Below are 13,130 nucleotides of genomic sequence, written 5' to 3'. Positions count from 1 at the left end.
AATAAATGTTCTTCTCATAAACCATGTCTGGTCCTTTATCAAAGGTTTTAGATTTATGTGACAGAGTACATAGGACCATCGTCACAGTGCCCTAGCATTATGGGGAAAAGGCATCCCGTAACATTTTAACATAGAAATAGCTGTTCTACGATACAGCCTAGAGTAGCAGCTACTGTGTGGTGTTCTACGATACAGCCTACAGTAGCAGCCACTGTGGTGTCTATGATACAGCCTACAGTAGCAGCCACTGTGTGGTGTTCTATGATAGAGCCTACAGTAGCAGCCACTGTGTGGTGTTCTACGATACAGCCTACAGTAGCAGCCACTGTGGTGTCTATGATACAGCCTAGAGTAGCAGCCACTGTGTGGTGTTCTATGATACAGCCTACAGTAGCAGCCACTGTGGTGTCTACGATACAGCCTACAGTAGCAGCCACTGTGTGGTGTTCTATGATACAGCCTACAGTAGCAGCCACTGTGTGGTGTTCTATGATACAGCCTACAGTAGCAGCCACTGTGTGGTGTTCTATGATAGAGCCTACAGTAGCAGCCACTGTGTGGTGTTCTATGATACAGCCTACAGTAGCAGCCACTGTGTGGTGTTCTATGATAGAGCCTACAGTAGCAGCCACTGTGTGGTGTTCTATGATACAGCCTACAGTAGCAGCCACTGTGTGGTGTTCTACGATACAGCCTACAGTAGCAGCCACTGTGTGGTGTTCTACGATACAGCCTACAGTAGCAGCCACTGTGTGGTGTTCTACGATACAGCCTACAGTAGCAGCCACTGTGTGGTGTTCTACGATACAGCCTACAGTAGCAGCCACTGTGTGGTGTTCTACGATACAGCCTACAGTAGCAGCCACTGTGTGGTGTTCTACGATACAGCCTACAGTAGCAGCCACTGTGTGGTGTTCTACGATACAGCCTACAGTAGCAGCCACTGTGTGGTGTTCTACGATACAGCCTACAGTAGCAGCCACTGTGTGGTGTTCTACGATAGAGCCTACAGTAGCAGCCACTGTGTGGTGTTCTACGATACAGCCTACAGTAGCAGCCACTGTGTGGTGTTCTACGATAGAGCCTACAGTAGCAGCTACTGTGTGGTGTCTATGATACAGCCTACAGTAGCAGCCACTGTGTGGTGTTCTATGATACAGCCTACAGTAGCAGCCACTGTGGTGTCTATGATACAGCCTACAGTAGCAGCCACTGTGTGGTGTTCTACGATACAGCCTACAGTAGCAGCCACTGTGTGGTGTTCTATGATACAGCCTACAGTAGCAGCCACTGTGTGGTGTTCTATGATACAGCCTACAGTAGCAGCCACTGTGTGGTGTTCCATGTCAGCCTACATTCCATGAGACTTGTGCAGCGCTGGAAATTAATTTAAGGTATTGGGGGCAGTATTTTCCTTTTTGGATGAAAAGCGTGCCCAGAGTAAACTGCCTAATACTTGGGCCCAGAGTCAAATATTTGCATATTATTAGTGGATTTGGATAGAAAACACTCTGAAGTTTCTAAAACTGTTTGAATGATGTCTGTGAGTATAACAGAACTCATATTATTACCATTATTACAGAGTCAGACAAAATGTATGCTACCATCTGCCTACTAACTACGTAGCTTATCCAAGCCCGTCTCAAAATACATCACTGCCCCTTTAAGATAAAAAAAACTCTTTACCTGACTGGCTTTTCAAAGATGGCTAGAAGTGAATATGTTTTGTGCTCTTGTAGGAAGCAATCACCTATCACTCCCCATTGCTGACCAGAATTTGCTATAACTGGGCTAACAACACACTAATTAGCAAAGGACATGAACAAATGTGCACATGTGGCTACATGCGGCTCTTCGCTATGATCTCAAAACAAGCGCAGCTACTCACGACTACTCGTGCTGGTCAATGGAATAGAATCCTCCTCTGATGCGATCTGCCTAAAACAATCTCAGACAGTCTTGCATAGTTAGGTTTATTTCATTATGTTGCATTTAAAAATGTCGATTTGGTCACAATTCCTACAGTAGAGAGAAACGTTGGTGTAAACTAACAGGGAAACTAGCAGAGTGAAGTTAAATCTCGTGAGTCTCTGCGCAGGCTGGTATTTCTTCTGCAAGGCAGTCCTGGGAAGTGGAGCACCCACACACAGCTTAGGGGGAACATGATCATGATGTATAACAAAACACAAGTAAATATTACTTTAGAGAAGTATGGAGGGGTTAGGAGAGAGGAGGGACAGAGTAGCAGAAGGGGAACATGGAGGTTGGGTCTGCCTGTACCAACTGTGTGATTATGTGAATGAGTGAAAGAGTTGTAGTGTTCTACAGAGAATGAGTGAGTGAGTGTGAGAAAGAATGAAGGGGGGGAGTGAAAGAGCAGACTATTAAATTAGTGGAGGCCAGAGCTGCAGGATAATCCACAGTAATGTAGTTAGAGCTGGAACTAGGGTGGGGTGGGGGCGCAGCTAACACATTACATTCTCACACTCTTCTCTACCTCATTAACCAGGGTTACCCTGTTCTCTACCTCATTAACCAGGGTTACACTGTTCTCTACCTCATTAACCAGGGTTACACTGTTACACTGTTCTCTACATCATTAACCAGGGTTACACTGTTCTCTACCTCATTAACCAGGGTTCCAAGTTAAACTGTTCTCTACCTCATTAACCAGGGTTACACTGTTCTCTACCTCATTAACCAGGGTTCCAAGTTACACTGTTCTCTGCCTCATTAACCAGGGTTACACTGTTCTCTACCTCATTAACCAGGGGTTCCAAGTTACACAGTTCTCTACCTCATTAACCAGGGGTTCCAAGTTACACTGTTCTCTACCTCACTAACCAGGGGTTACAAGTTGTTAGTGTTCAAGTTCACCTCACAAAGCCTGGTCTCACCAAACACAGTTTCTTGGGAGGGGATGCAGCTACAGCTTGTGTGTGTGTGTGTGTAAGATACATTTTTCAAAATTCCATTGTGGATCCTATAATTCTGGAAATTGTGCCAGGGCTTTTCCCCTGCAGTCAGAGCTCAGTGGAATGTGGGTGGAAGTCATGCATACCTCAATTACCAGACCAAGCCAGACAAACATGACTCTGGATTTTTCACGATATTACAGTGTATGAGTAAAAGAGTAAAAACACGTGTGTGTGTGTGAGTAAGAGCATGCATTTGTAGAATCCCCTCTGTCCTATGGCCATACAACAATGTCATTACACATGAGCCTCCTTGATCAAAAAAAAATACTGCTCCGTGTGTACTCAGTGTATACTGTCAACATGAATAGGATCCGGGCCCATGTGATACTTTGTGTGTATATATAAACACTAAAATCAGACTTACTCTCTAGCTCCTCTTTCTCAAAGTTGGTGTGAATGGTGGAGCTCGTCTTCCCCAGGTCCACCACCGCCTCATCATCGTTCCCCTGGAGACGACAAGGAGAAATACAAATTCAGTGGGCAGATTGAAACAAAACACAAAAAGGAGAACAGAATATACATATGGTGGAGAAGCAGAGAGAAAAGACATTTATTCATTTATTCATTCAATAGCCTAAATCTTCATAGTTCCCAAAGAGCAAGTTGTTTTAAAGCTGCAATATGTAACTTTTTGGGAGACCTGACAAAATTCACATACAAATGTGAATTATAGATCTGGCATTCTCACTAAAAGCTAGTCTAAGAAGCGGTAGATATGGTCTATGTGCTCTATGCTTCCCGTTCTTCAGTTTTGTTTTTGCGTCTTTTGCTTTCGGTTTTGCACACCAGCCGCAAACAATACTTTTGGTTATGGAAAATATATATTTCACAGCAGTTTAGAGGGAAAAAATGATTCTCTACACTATACTTGCTTGTTTTGTCACAAACTGAAATTAGGCAAACTACTAGAATTTTAGTAACCAGGAAATGTCAGAGTGATTTCTTCATAGTGCATCTTTAAGCATTGAAAGAATTGTACAACAACCTAGACACTAGTGGGTAGGAAGGAAATAATGAGGCACTTTAAAAAAACGTGGGCCTACGTAGTCACTCCTATTGACGACGCAGCACAGCACCAGAGATACACAATGGAAGAGGGTAATACAGGTCACATTGGGTGACAGTTGGAGCCGTGTGAAGTTAACTCCTGTTCTTGGTCTTACACTTCCTATTAGGTTACACCTTTTAACACAGCAGTCAAATTCAATAGGACTACTTAATCCAGCCATCTCACTAAGACCACACAGTCAATAGTATAATAGTAGAGTTTCATCTGCTTCAAGACAAAGAAATCATAGGTATATTCTGATAGCCTCTTAAACAGTCATGGGAACGACCCTGCATTTTCCATACAACTACACCACGTACAAGAACAACTCCAAACTGTCATCGTTCAGTTGATATGGGAGATGCCATTACCACTGCTTTTCAGGGGAAATGGAAAAAGAGCCTGTGACGAGACTTCAGCTTTTGGACGTTAACAAGGTGACACTCCATCTTAACTCCTCCATATTTACTGGATTGGTTGAACAGTGCAGAAGAGAACCTCCTGACAGTTTTTTTTCTCTTCTCGTCAAGACCAATATGTAGGGGGATCTAGTGTCAGGTGTTTCTCTTACACCTACTAGGTTAGATTAATTATAAGAAACAGTGTATCCTACTGTATCAGCCTAAACAGGAGAAAGGCCTTTGAACGCTATAGCCAAGGGGAATGACTCAGGGATGTCCCTGCTGAATAAAGCCTAGGCGGCTGGACAGCACCTGCGGGGGTAAGCGCTGAGGTAAATATTTGTGTTGGGCACAAGCCAGCACGCCCCGAGTCCAAAGACAGGCTGTCTTAGCCACACGACACAGAGTGTTTAGATTTTAGTTACTTATACTTTACAAGTTTGTGTTATCCATCTCTCCAGCTTGCATTTCCTCTTGGTCTCTACATCACTCTGCATACTCCTCCTAACAAGGGACAATTGTTCTGTAACAGCTATGAACCCAAGAGAAGTAAGTCCAACCTGTTGGGTTTATTAGGTTTAGTCTAGTACTTATTGAACTCATTGAAGTAGACTAGGTCTATTTATTAGAGACCAACTCAGACATATTAAACTAAGTGGCAGTTGGCAACGTTTTACTAACTTTCTAGGCAGATCAGCCTCCTGTCACATATGATAGATGCCACTGACTGACCTGTCATTTTCATGGCTATTCTAGAAGTGGTGCACTATTTCAGGGCACTACATCAGAGTTCAGAGTTTTAAAAATGGCTGCCAACCTTTTTTCTAGAACCAAGGTGTGCCTTGTAATTAGACACACAGGCTACCTCCTGATGATGAAATAAGCCATGTGGTCCAGTGCTACTGCTCTGGAAAGCACTAACAATCCAGTCAGTAGGAGCCTACCTAGAATACTACTACCACCACTACCTAGACTACCACTCTGAACTTCTGCCCCACGGCACTTTTACATTCATGGTTTTTAAAGCTTGAATGTGCTGCATTAGCTAAACCATATGGAAGGAACTTCTAGAGAACTACCCATTTAGCAAGTGCTGCTTCTACTGAAATAGCTAAAAGACTATGGTTTCAGAGTAATTCAGTGTGTTTAACTTTTGGAGATACTTTGCTTGTTATTTGGGTTCCTACCTCTTCCATCACTGGTACAGTAATAGGCTCTCAAAACTCAACAGTATTAAAAACCACACTGCTATGAAAAAAAGCACATGCCTATTCCCAATACAGATCAGAACACACATACCACACATGGAGCTTTGGCTGCTGAGGTGGTCTTCAAATTGACAATATCTCACCAGAAGTCCATGGCTGGCAGACTCCGCAGAGTGGCGGGACCCCTCCAATTAAAGAGCACCCAAGTCCTGCTGCAATCACTGGGTGGTGACTGGGTGGTTGGAGTGGGGAATCGAGGTGGCAGTGAACGCAAATAGTCCTACATGTCTGAGCAGACACAGTCTGGATGGGTGCCCAAATAGTCCTACAGGTCTGAGCAGACACAGTCTGGATGGTGCCCAAATAATCCTACAGGTCTGAGAGACACAGTCTGGATGGGTGCCCAAATAGTCCTACAGGTCTGAGCAGACAGTCTGGATGGTGCCCAAATAATCCTACAGGTCTGAGAGACACAGTCTGGATGGGTGCCCAAATAGTCCTACAGGTCTGAGCAGACACAGTCTGGATGGTGCCCAAATAGTCCTACAGGTCTGAGCAGACACAGTCTGGATGGGTGCCCAAATAGTCCTACAGGTGTGAGCAGACAGTCTGGATGGTGCCCAAATAATCCTACAGGTCTGAGCAGACAGTCTGGATGGGTGCCCAAATAGTCCTACAGGTCTGAGCAGACACAGTCTGGATGGGTGCCCAAATAATCCTACAGGTCTGAGCAGACACAGTCTGGATGGGTGCCCAAATAGTCCTACAGGTCTGAGCAGACAGTCTGGATGGGTGCCCAAATAGTCCTTCAATGTGTGTAAGTACACGTGTTCACAATTTGCATCTGCTTTCAGGAGGGTGGTCCAAATATATGTTTTTTTATTTTTAGCTGTGGGTGTGTCCTGAGAGCTGCTTTAAAAAAAGGGTGCGGGGGGGGGGGGGGGGGTGCCCACACAAATTAAACAGCATGTGGGGCGACGGGGGGCAGCTGGCCTGGAGGTCAGATGTAAATCAGTCCACGTGTCACATTTGGGTTGCTAATAAATCAATCCATAATTATTTTACAGTTAAAAAGCTAGGCTACATGGGATTTGGAACATTAGGTTATACTAAATGTAGGTTGCTGCACCCAAAATGTAAGAGATCCGTCGGGAAGATATAGATTGTTGCATTTGAAGCATTTGTACATGGGATATTGTTAACTGTTTCGTACCTATCAAATCCAACGTGGAGGGATATTTAGGGTGTTTTATGTTAGTTTGCTAGACCAGTAGCCAGAATCAAAATGTGTGCACTTATGTACAGCACCTTCGGAAAGTATTCAGACACCTTGACTTATCCCACGTCAGAGCCTTATTCTAAAAACGGAATTTAATCCATTTTATCTCAGCAATTTACACACAATACCCCATTATGACAAAGCGAAAACAGGTTTTTAGAAATAAAATAAATATCTTATTTTACATAAGTATTAGGCCCTTTGCTATGAGACTCGAAATTGAGCTCAGGTGCATCCTGTTTCCATTAATCATCCTTGACATGTTTCTACAACTTCAGTGGATTGGACATGATTTGGAAAGGCACATGTCTGTCTATATAAAAGGTCCCACAGTTGGCAGTACATGTCAAAGCAAAAACCAAGCCATGAGGTCGAAGGAATTGTCGGAAGAGCTTCGAGACAGGATTGTGTCAAGGCACAGATCTGGGGAAGGGTACCAAAATATTTCTGCAGCACTGAAGGTCCCTAAGAACACAGTGGCCTCCATTCTTAAATGGAAGAAGTTTGGAACCACTCTTCCTAGAGCTGACCACCCAGCCAAACTGAGCAATCAGGGGAGAAGGGCCTTGGTCAGGGAGGTGACAAACAACCTGATGGTCACTCTGGCAGAGCTCTAGAGTTCCTCTGTCGAGATGGGATTCCAGAAGGACAACCATCTCTGCAGCACTCCACCAATCAGGAATTTATGGTAGAGTGAACAGACGGAAGCCACTCCTCAGTAAAAGGCACGACGGACCGCTTTGAGTTTGCAAAAAGGCACTTAAAGGACTCACCATGAGAAACAAGATTCTCTGGTCTGATGAAACAAGATTGTGGCCTGAATGCCAAGTGTCACATCTGGAGGAAACCTGGTACCATCCCTATGGTGAAAGATGGTGGCAGCATCATGCTGTGGGGATGTTTTTCAGCAGCAGAGACAGAGACTAGTCAGGATCGAGCTTCTATCCCAAGGTCATCAGACTGCTAAACAGCAGTCACTCAGAGAGGCTACTGCCTACATTGAGACCCAATCACTGGACACTTTATTTAAAGTGGCACTGTTTAAAGTGACTAGTGATCCATTTATTAATGTTTACATATCTTACATTACTCATATCACATGTATATACCATATTTTATACCATCTACTGCACATGCCGCTCGGCCATCGCTCATCCATATACTTATATGTACATATACATTTACATTTTAGTCATTTAGCAGACGCTCTTATCCAGAGCGACTTACAAATTGGTGCATTCACCTTATAATATCCAGTGGAACAACCACTTTACAATAGTGCATCTAAATCTTTTAAGGGGGGGGTTAGAAGGATTACTTTATCCTATCCCAGGTATTCCTTGAAGAGGTGGGGTTTCAGGTGTCTCCGGAAGGTGGTGATTGACTCCGCTGTCCTGGCGTCGTGAGGGAGCTTGTTCCACCATTGGGGTGCCAGAGCAGCGAACAGTTTTGACTGGGCTGAGCGGGAACTGTGCTTCCTCAGAGGTAGGGAGGCGAGCAGGCCAGAGGTGGATGAACGGAGTGCCCTTGTTTGGGTGTAGGGCCTGATCAGAGCCTGAAGGTACGGAGGTGCCGTTCCCCTCACAGCTCCGTAGGCAAGCACCATGGTCTTGTAGCGGATGCGAGCTTCGACTGGAAGCCAGTGGAGAGAGCGGAGGAGCGGGGTGACGTGAGAGAACTTGGGAAGGTTGAACACCAGACGGGCTGCGGCGTTCTGGATGAGTTGTAGGGGTTTAATGGCACAGGCAGGGAGCCCAGCCAACAGCGAGTTGCAATAATCCAGACGGGAGATGACAAGTGCCTGGATTAGGACCTGCGCCGCTTCCTGTGTGAGGCAGGGTCGTACTCTACGAATGTTGTAGAGCATGAACCTACAGGATCGGGTCACCGCCTTGATGTTGGTGGAGAACGACAGGGTGTTGTCCAGGGTCACGCCAAGGCTCTTAGCACTCTGGGAGGAGGACACAAGGGAGTTGTCAACCGTGATGGCGAGATCATGGAACGGGCAGTCCTTCTCCGGGAGGAAGAGCAGCTCCGTCTTGCCGAGGTTCAGCTTGAGGTGGTGATCCGTCATCCACACTGATATGTCTGCCAGACATGCAGAGATGCGATTCGCCACCTGGTTGTCAGAAGGGGGAAAGGAGAAGATTAATTGTGTGTCATCTGCATAGCAATGATATGAGAGACCATGTGAGGATATGACAGAGCCAAGTGACTTGGTGTATAGCGAGAATAGGAGTGGGCCAAGAACAGAGCCCTGGGGGACACCAGTGGTGAGAGCACGTGGTGCGGAGACAGATTCTCGCCACGCCACCTGGTCGGAGCGACCTGTCAGGTAGGACGCAATCCAAGCGTGCGCGGTGCCGGAGATGCCCAGCTCGGAGAGGGTGGAGAGGAGGATCTGATGGTTCACGGTATCAAAGGCAGCAGATAGGTCTAGAAGGATGAGAGCAGAGGAGAGAGAGTTAGCTTTAGCAGTGCGGAGAGCCTCCGTGACACAGAGAAGAGCAGTCTCAGTTGAATGCCCAGTCTTGAAACCTGACTGATTAGGATCAAGAAGGTCATTCTGAGAGAGATAGCAAGAGAGCTGGCCAAGGACGGCGCGTTCAAGAGTTTTGGAGAGAAAGGAAAGAAGGGATACTGGTCTGTAGTTGTTGACATCGGAGGGATCGAGTGTAGGTTTTTTCAGAAGGGGTGCAACTCTCGCTCTCTTGAAGATGGAAGGGACGTAGCCAGCGGTCAAGGATGACTTGATGAGCGAGGTGAGGTAGGGGAGAAGGTCTCCGGAAATGGTCTGGAGAAGAGAGGAGGGGATAGGGTCAAGTGGGCAGGTTGTTGGGCGGCCGGCCGTCACAAGACGCGAGATTTCATCTGGAGAGAGAGGGGAGAAAGAGGTCAAAGCACAGGGTAGGGCAGTGTGAGCAGGACCAGCAGTGTCGTTTGACTTAGCAAACGAGGATCGGATGTCGTCAACCTTCTTTTCAAAATGGTTGACGAAGTCATCCGCAGAGAGGGAGGGGGGGGAGGAGGATTCAGGAGGGAGGAGAAGGTAGCAAAGAGCTTCCTAGGGTTAGAGGCAGATGCTTGGAGTTTAGAGTGGTAGAAAGTGGCTTTAGCAGCAGAGACAGAAGAGGAAAATGTAGAGAGGAGGGAGTGAAAGGATGCCAGGTCCGCAGGGAGGCGAGTTTTCCTCCATTTCCGCTCGGCTGCCCGGAGCCCTGTTCTGTGAGCTCGCAGTGAGTCGTCGAGCCACGGAGCAGGAGGGGAGGCCCGAGCCGGCCTGGAGGATAGGGGACAGAGGAAATCAAAGGATGCAGAGAGGGAGGAGAGGAGGGTTGAGGAGGCAGAATCAGGAGATAGGTTGGAGAAGGTTTGAGCAGAGGGAAGAGATGATAGGATGGAAAAGGAGAGAGTAGCGGGAGAGAGAGAGAGCGAAGGTTGGGACGGCGCAATACCATCCGAGTAGGGGGAGAGTGAGAAGTGTTGGATGAGAGCGAGAGGGAAAAGGATACAAGGTAGTGGTCGGAGACTTGGAGGGGAGTTGCAATGAGATTAGTGGAAGAACAGCATCTAGTAAAGATGAGGTCAAGCGTATTGCCTGCCTTGTGAGTAGGGGGGGAAGGTGAGAGGGTGAGGTCGAAAGAGGAGAGGAGTGGAAAGAAGGAGGCAGAGAGGAATGAGTCGAAGGTAGACGTGGGGAGGTTAAAGTCACCCAGAACTGTGAGAGGTGAGCCATCCTCAGGAAAGGAACTTATCAAGGCGTCAAGCTCATTGATGAACTCGCCAAGGGAACCTGGAGGGCGATAAATGATAAGGATGTTAAGCTTGAAAGGGCTGGTAACTGTGACAGCATGGAATTCAAATGAGGAGATAGACAGATGGGTCAGGGGAGAAAGAGAGAATGTCCACTTGGGAGAGATGAGGATTCCAGTGCCACCACCCCGCTGGCTCGATGCTCTAGGGGTATGCGAGAACACGTAGTCAGACGAGGAGAGAGCAGTAGGAGTAGCAGTGTTATCTATGGTAATCCATGTTTCCGTCAGCGCCAGGAAGTCTAGGGACTGGAGGGTAGCATAGGCTGAGATGAACTCAGCCTTGTTGGCCGCAGACCGGCAGTTCCAGAGGCTGCCGGAGACCTGGAACTCCACGTGGGTCGTGCGCGCTGGGACCACCAGGTTAGAGTGGCAGCGGCCACGCGGTGTGGAGCGTTTGTATGGCCTGTGCAGAGGAGAGAGAACAGGGATAGACAGACACATAGTAGACAAGCTACAGAAGAGGCTACGCTAATGCAAATGAGATTGGAATGACAAGTGGACTACACGTCTCGAATGTTCAGGAAGTTAAGCTTACGTTGCAAAAATGTTATTGACTAAAATGATACAGTACTGCTGGCTGGTGGAGTAGGCTAGCTAGCAGTGGCTGCGTTGTTGACTTTGAACGTGTAGCTGGCTACTCATTCACCACTTTAGATGAGTGTATTAGGTAGTTGGGAAATTGCTAGATTACTTGTTAGAGATTACTGCATTGTCGGAACGAGAAGCACAAGCATTTCGCTACACTCGCATTAACATCTGCTAACCATATGCACATGACCAATAAATTTGATGATTTACATTTTAGTCATTTAGCAGAAGCTCTTATCCAGAGCGACTTACAGTAGTGAATGCATACATTTCATGCATTTATTATTATTTTTTATTTTTTTGTACTGGCCCCCCGTGGGAATCGAACCCACAATCCTGGCGTTGCACACACCATGCTGGCGTTGCAAACACCATGCTCTACCACAGGGAAGGCTCAGTTGATTTGGGAAAGATGAACGGAGCAAAGGAGATCCTTGATGAAAATCTGCTCCACAGCGCTCAGGAGTGGCTTCGGAAGAAGTCTCTGAATGTCCTTGAGTGGCCCAGCCAGAGCCCGGACTTGAACATCTCTGGAGAGACCTGAAAACAGCTGTGCAGGAACGTTCCCCATCCAACCTGACAGAACTTGAGCAGATCTGCAGAGAAGAATGGGAGAAACTGCCAAAATACAGGTGTGCCAACTTGTAGTGTCATACCCAAGAAGACGAGGCTGTAATCACTGCCAAAGGTGCTTCAAAGTACTGAGTAAAGGGTATGAATACTTATGTAATTGATCATTTATAAGAAATAAACTAAAACATCTAAATACCTGTTTTTGCTTTGTCATTATGGGCTATTGTGTGTAGATTGATTAGGAAAAAAACTATTTAATACATTTTAGAATTAGGCTGTAACGTAACAAAATGTTGAAAGAGGGGTCTGAATACTTTCTGAAGGCACTGTAAACTGAGCAACACCACCAGCGAGCCAGTCAAATAAAAAAGTGGGTCTGCCAATCAGTCTAAACACATCCCACCAGTCAAAAGTTTGGACACCTACTCATTCAAGGATTTTTCATTATTTTTACTATTTTCTACATTGTAGAATAATAGAAGTCATCACAAGTACGAAATAACACATATGGAGGGTTGCTACTTTGAAGAATCTCAAATATATTTTGTTTAACACTTTTTTGGTTACTACATGATCCCATATGTGTTTTTCATAGCTCGTCTTCACTATTATTCTACAATGTAGAAAATAGTATAAAGAAAATAAAAACTCGAATGAGTATGTGTGACCAAACTTTTGACTGGTGCAATATATAACTATTAAGTTAATATGTGCCAAATAAATTCTCTCCAGGTGGATTTTGCTAACTTGCTAATGTTAGCTAAGTGGCTAACATGTTAGCTTGCAAGATCAAGCTTCTTGGTAAGAGCAGCAGAGAACATCTCCTCCGGGATTAAGATCCCTGCTCCCTAACATTTGTTTTGTGCATGCTGAAAACTGTGTTTTGAGATACTTGCATAACTTTGTGAGCTGGGTTGTCTGTCCTAGTAGTAAATGTTTGCATGCGCTCGTTAGCACTTACCTAGCATCCTCTATAAGAATTCCTTAGTACTTGTTAGCTACTGTCAGAATCCAAAGTGTCCTCATGTGCCCTGTGATCCGACGCTGACATCTGTGTCATCCTCCAAACACAGAGCTGTCCAAGGTACTGCATCGCAGTGCAAGAGGAGTCACTGTAGTCCCTGGTTCAAATCCAGGCTGCATCACATCCGGCTGTGATTGGGAGTTCCATAGTGCGGTACACAATTGGCCCAGCGTCGTCCAGGTTTGGCCAGGGTAGGCAGTCATTGTAAATAAGAAT

General features: G+C 46.0%; 1 protein-coding gene across 5 annotated transcripts in view; it reads right to left on the bottom strand.

Annotated features, from left to right (window-relative positions):
• LOC106585523 (sodium bicarbonate cotransporter 3) overlaps positions 1-13,130 on the bottom strand; it is an 86,975-nt gene that overhangs the window by 45,457 nt on the left and 28,388 nt on the right. For all 5 annotated transcript variants that reach the window (XR_006764404.1, XM_045712858.1, XM_045712859.1 and 2 more), the window contains exon 2: positions 3,343-3,424. Coding sequence is in view for 4 of the 5 variants with exons in the window: in XM_045712858.1 (XP_045568814.1) it covers positions 3,343-3,424 (82 nt within the window). In the remaining variant the exon portion in view is untranslated. The remainder of the gene's footprint in view (positions 1-3,342; positions 3,425-13,130) is intronic.

Source organism: Salmo salar, chromosome ssa02 (assembly GCF_905237065.1).
Source record: "Salmo salar chromosome ssa02, Ssal_v3.1, whole genome shotgun sequence".
NCBI lineage: Eukaryota > Metazoa > Chordata > Actinopteri > Salmoniformes > Salmonidae > Salmo > Salmo salar.
Note: the sequence above shows the minus strand (reverse complement) of the source record. Positions and strands in the feature narration are given on the sequence as shown.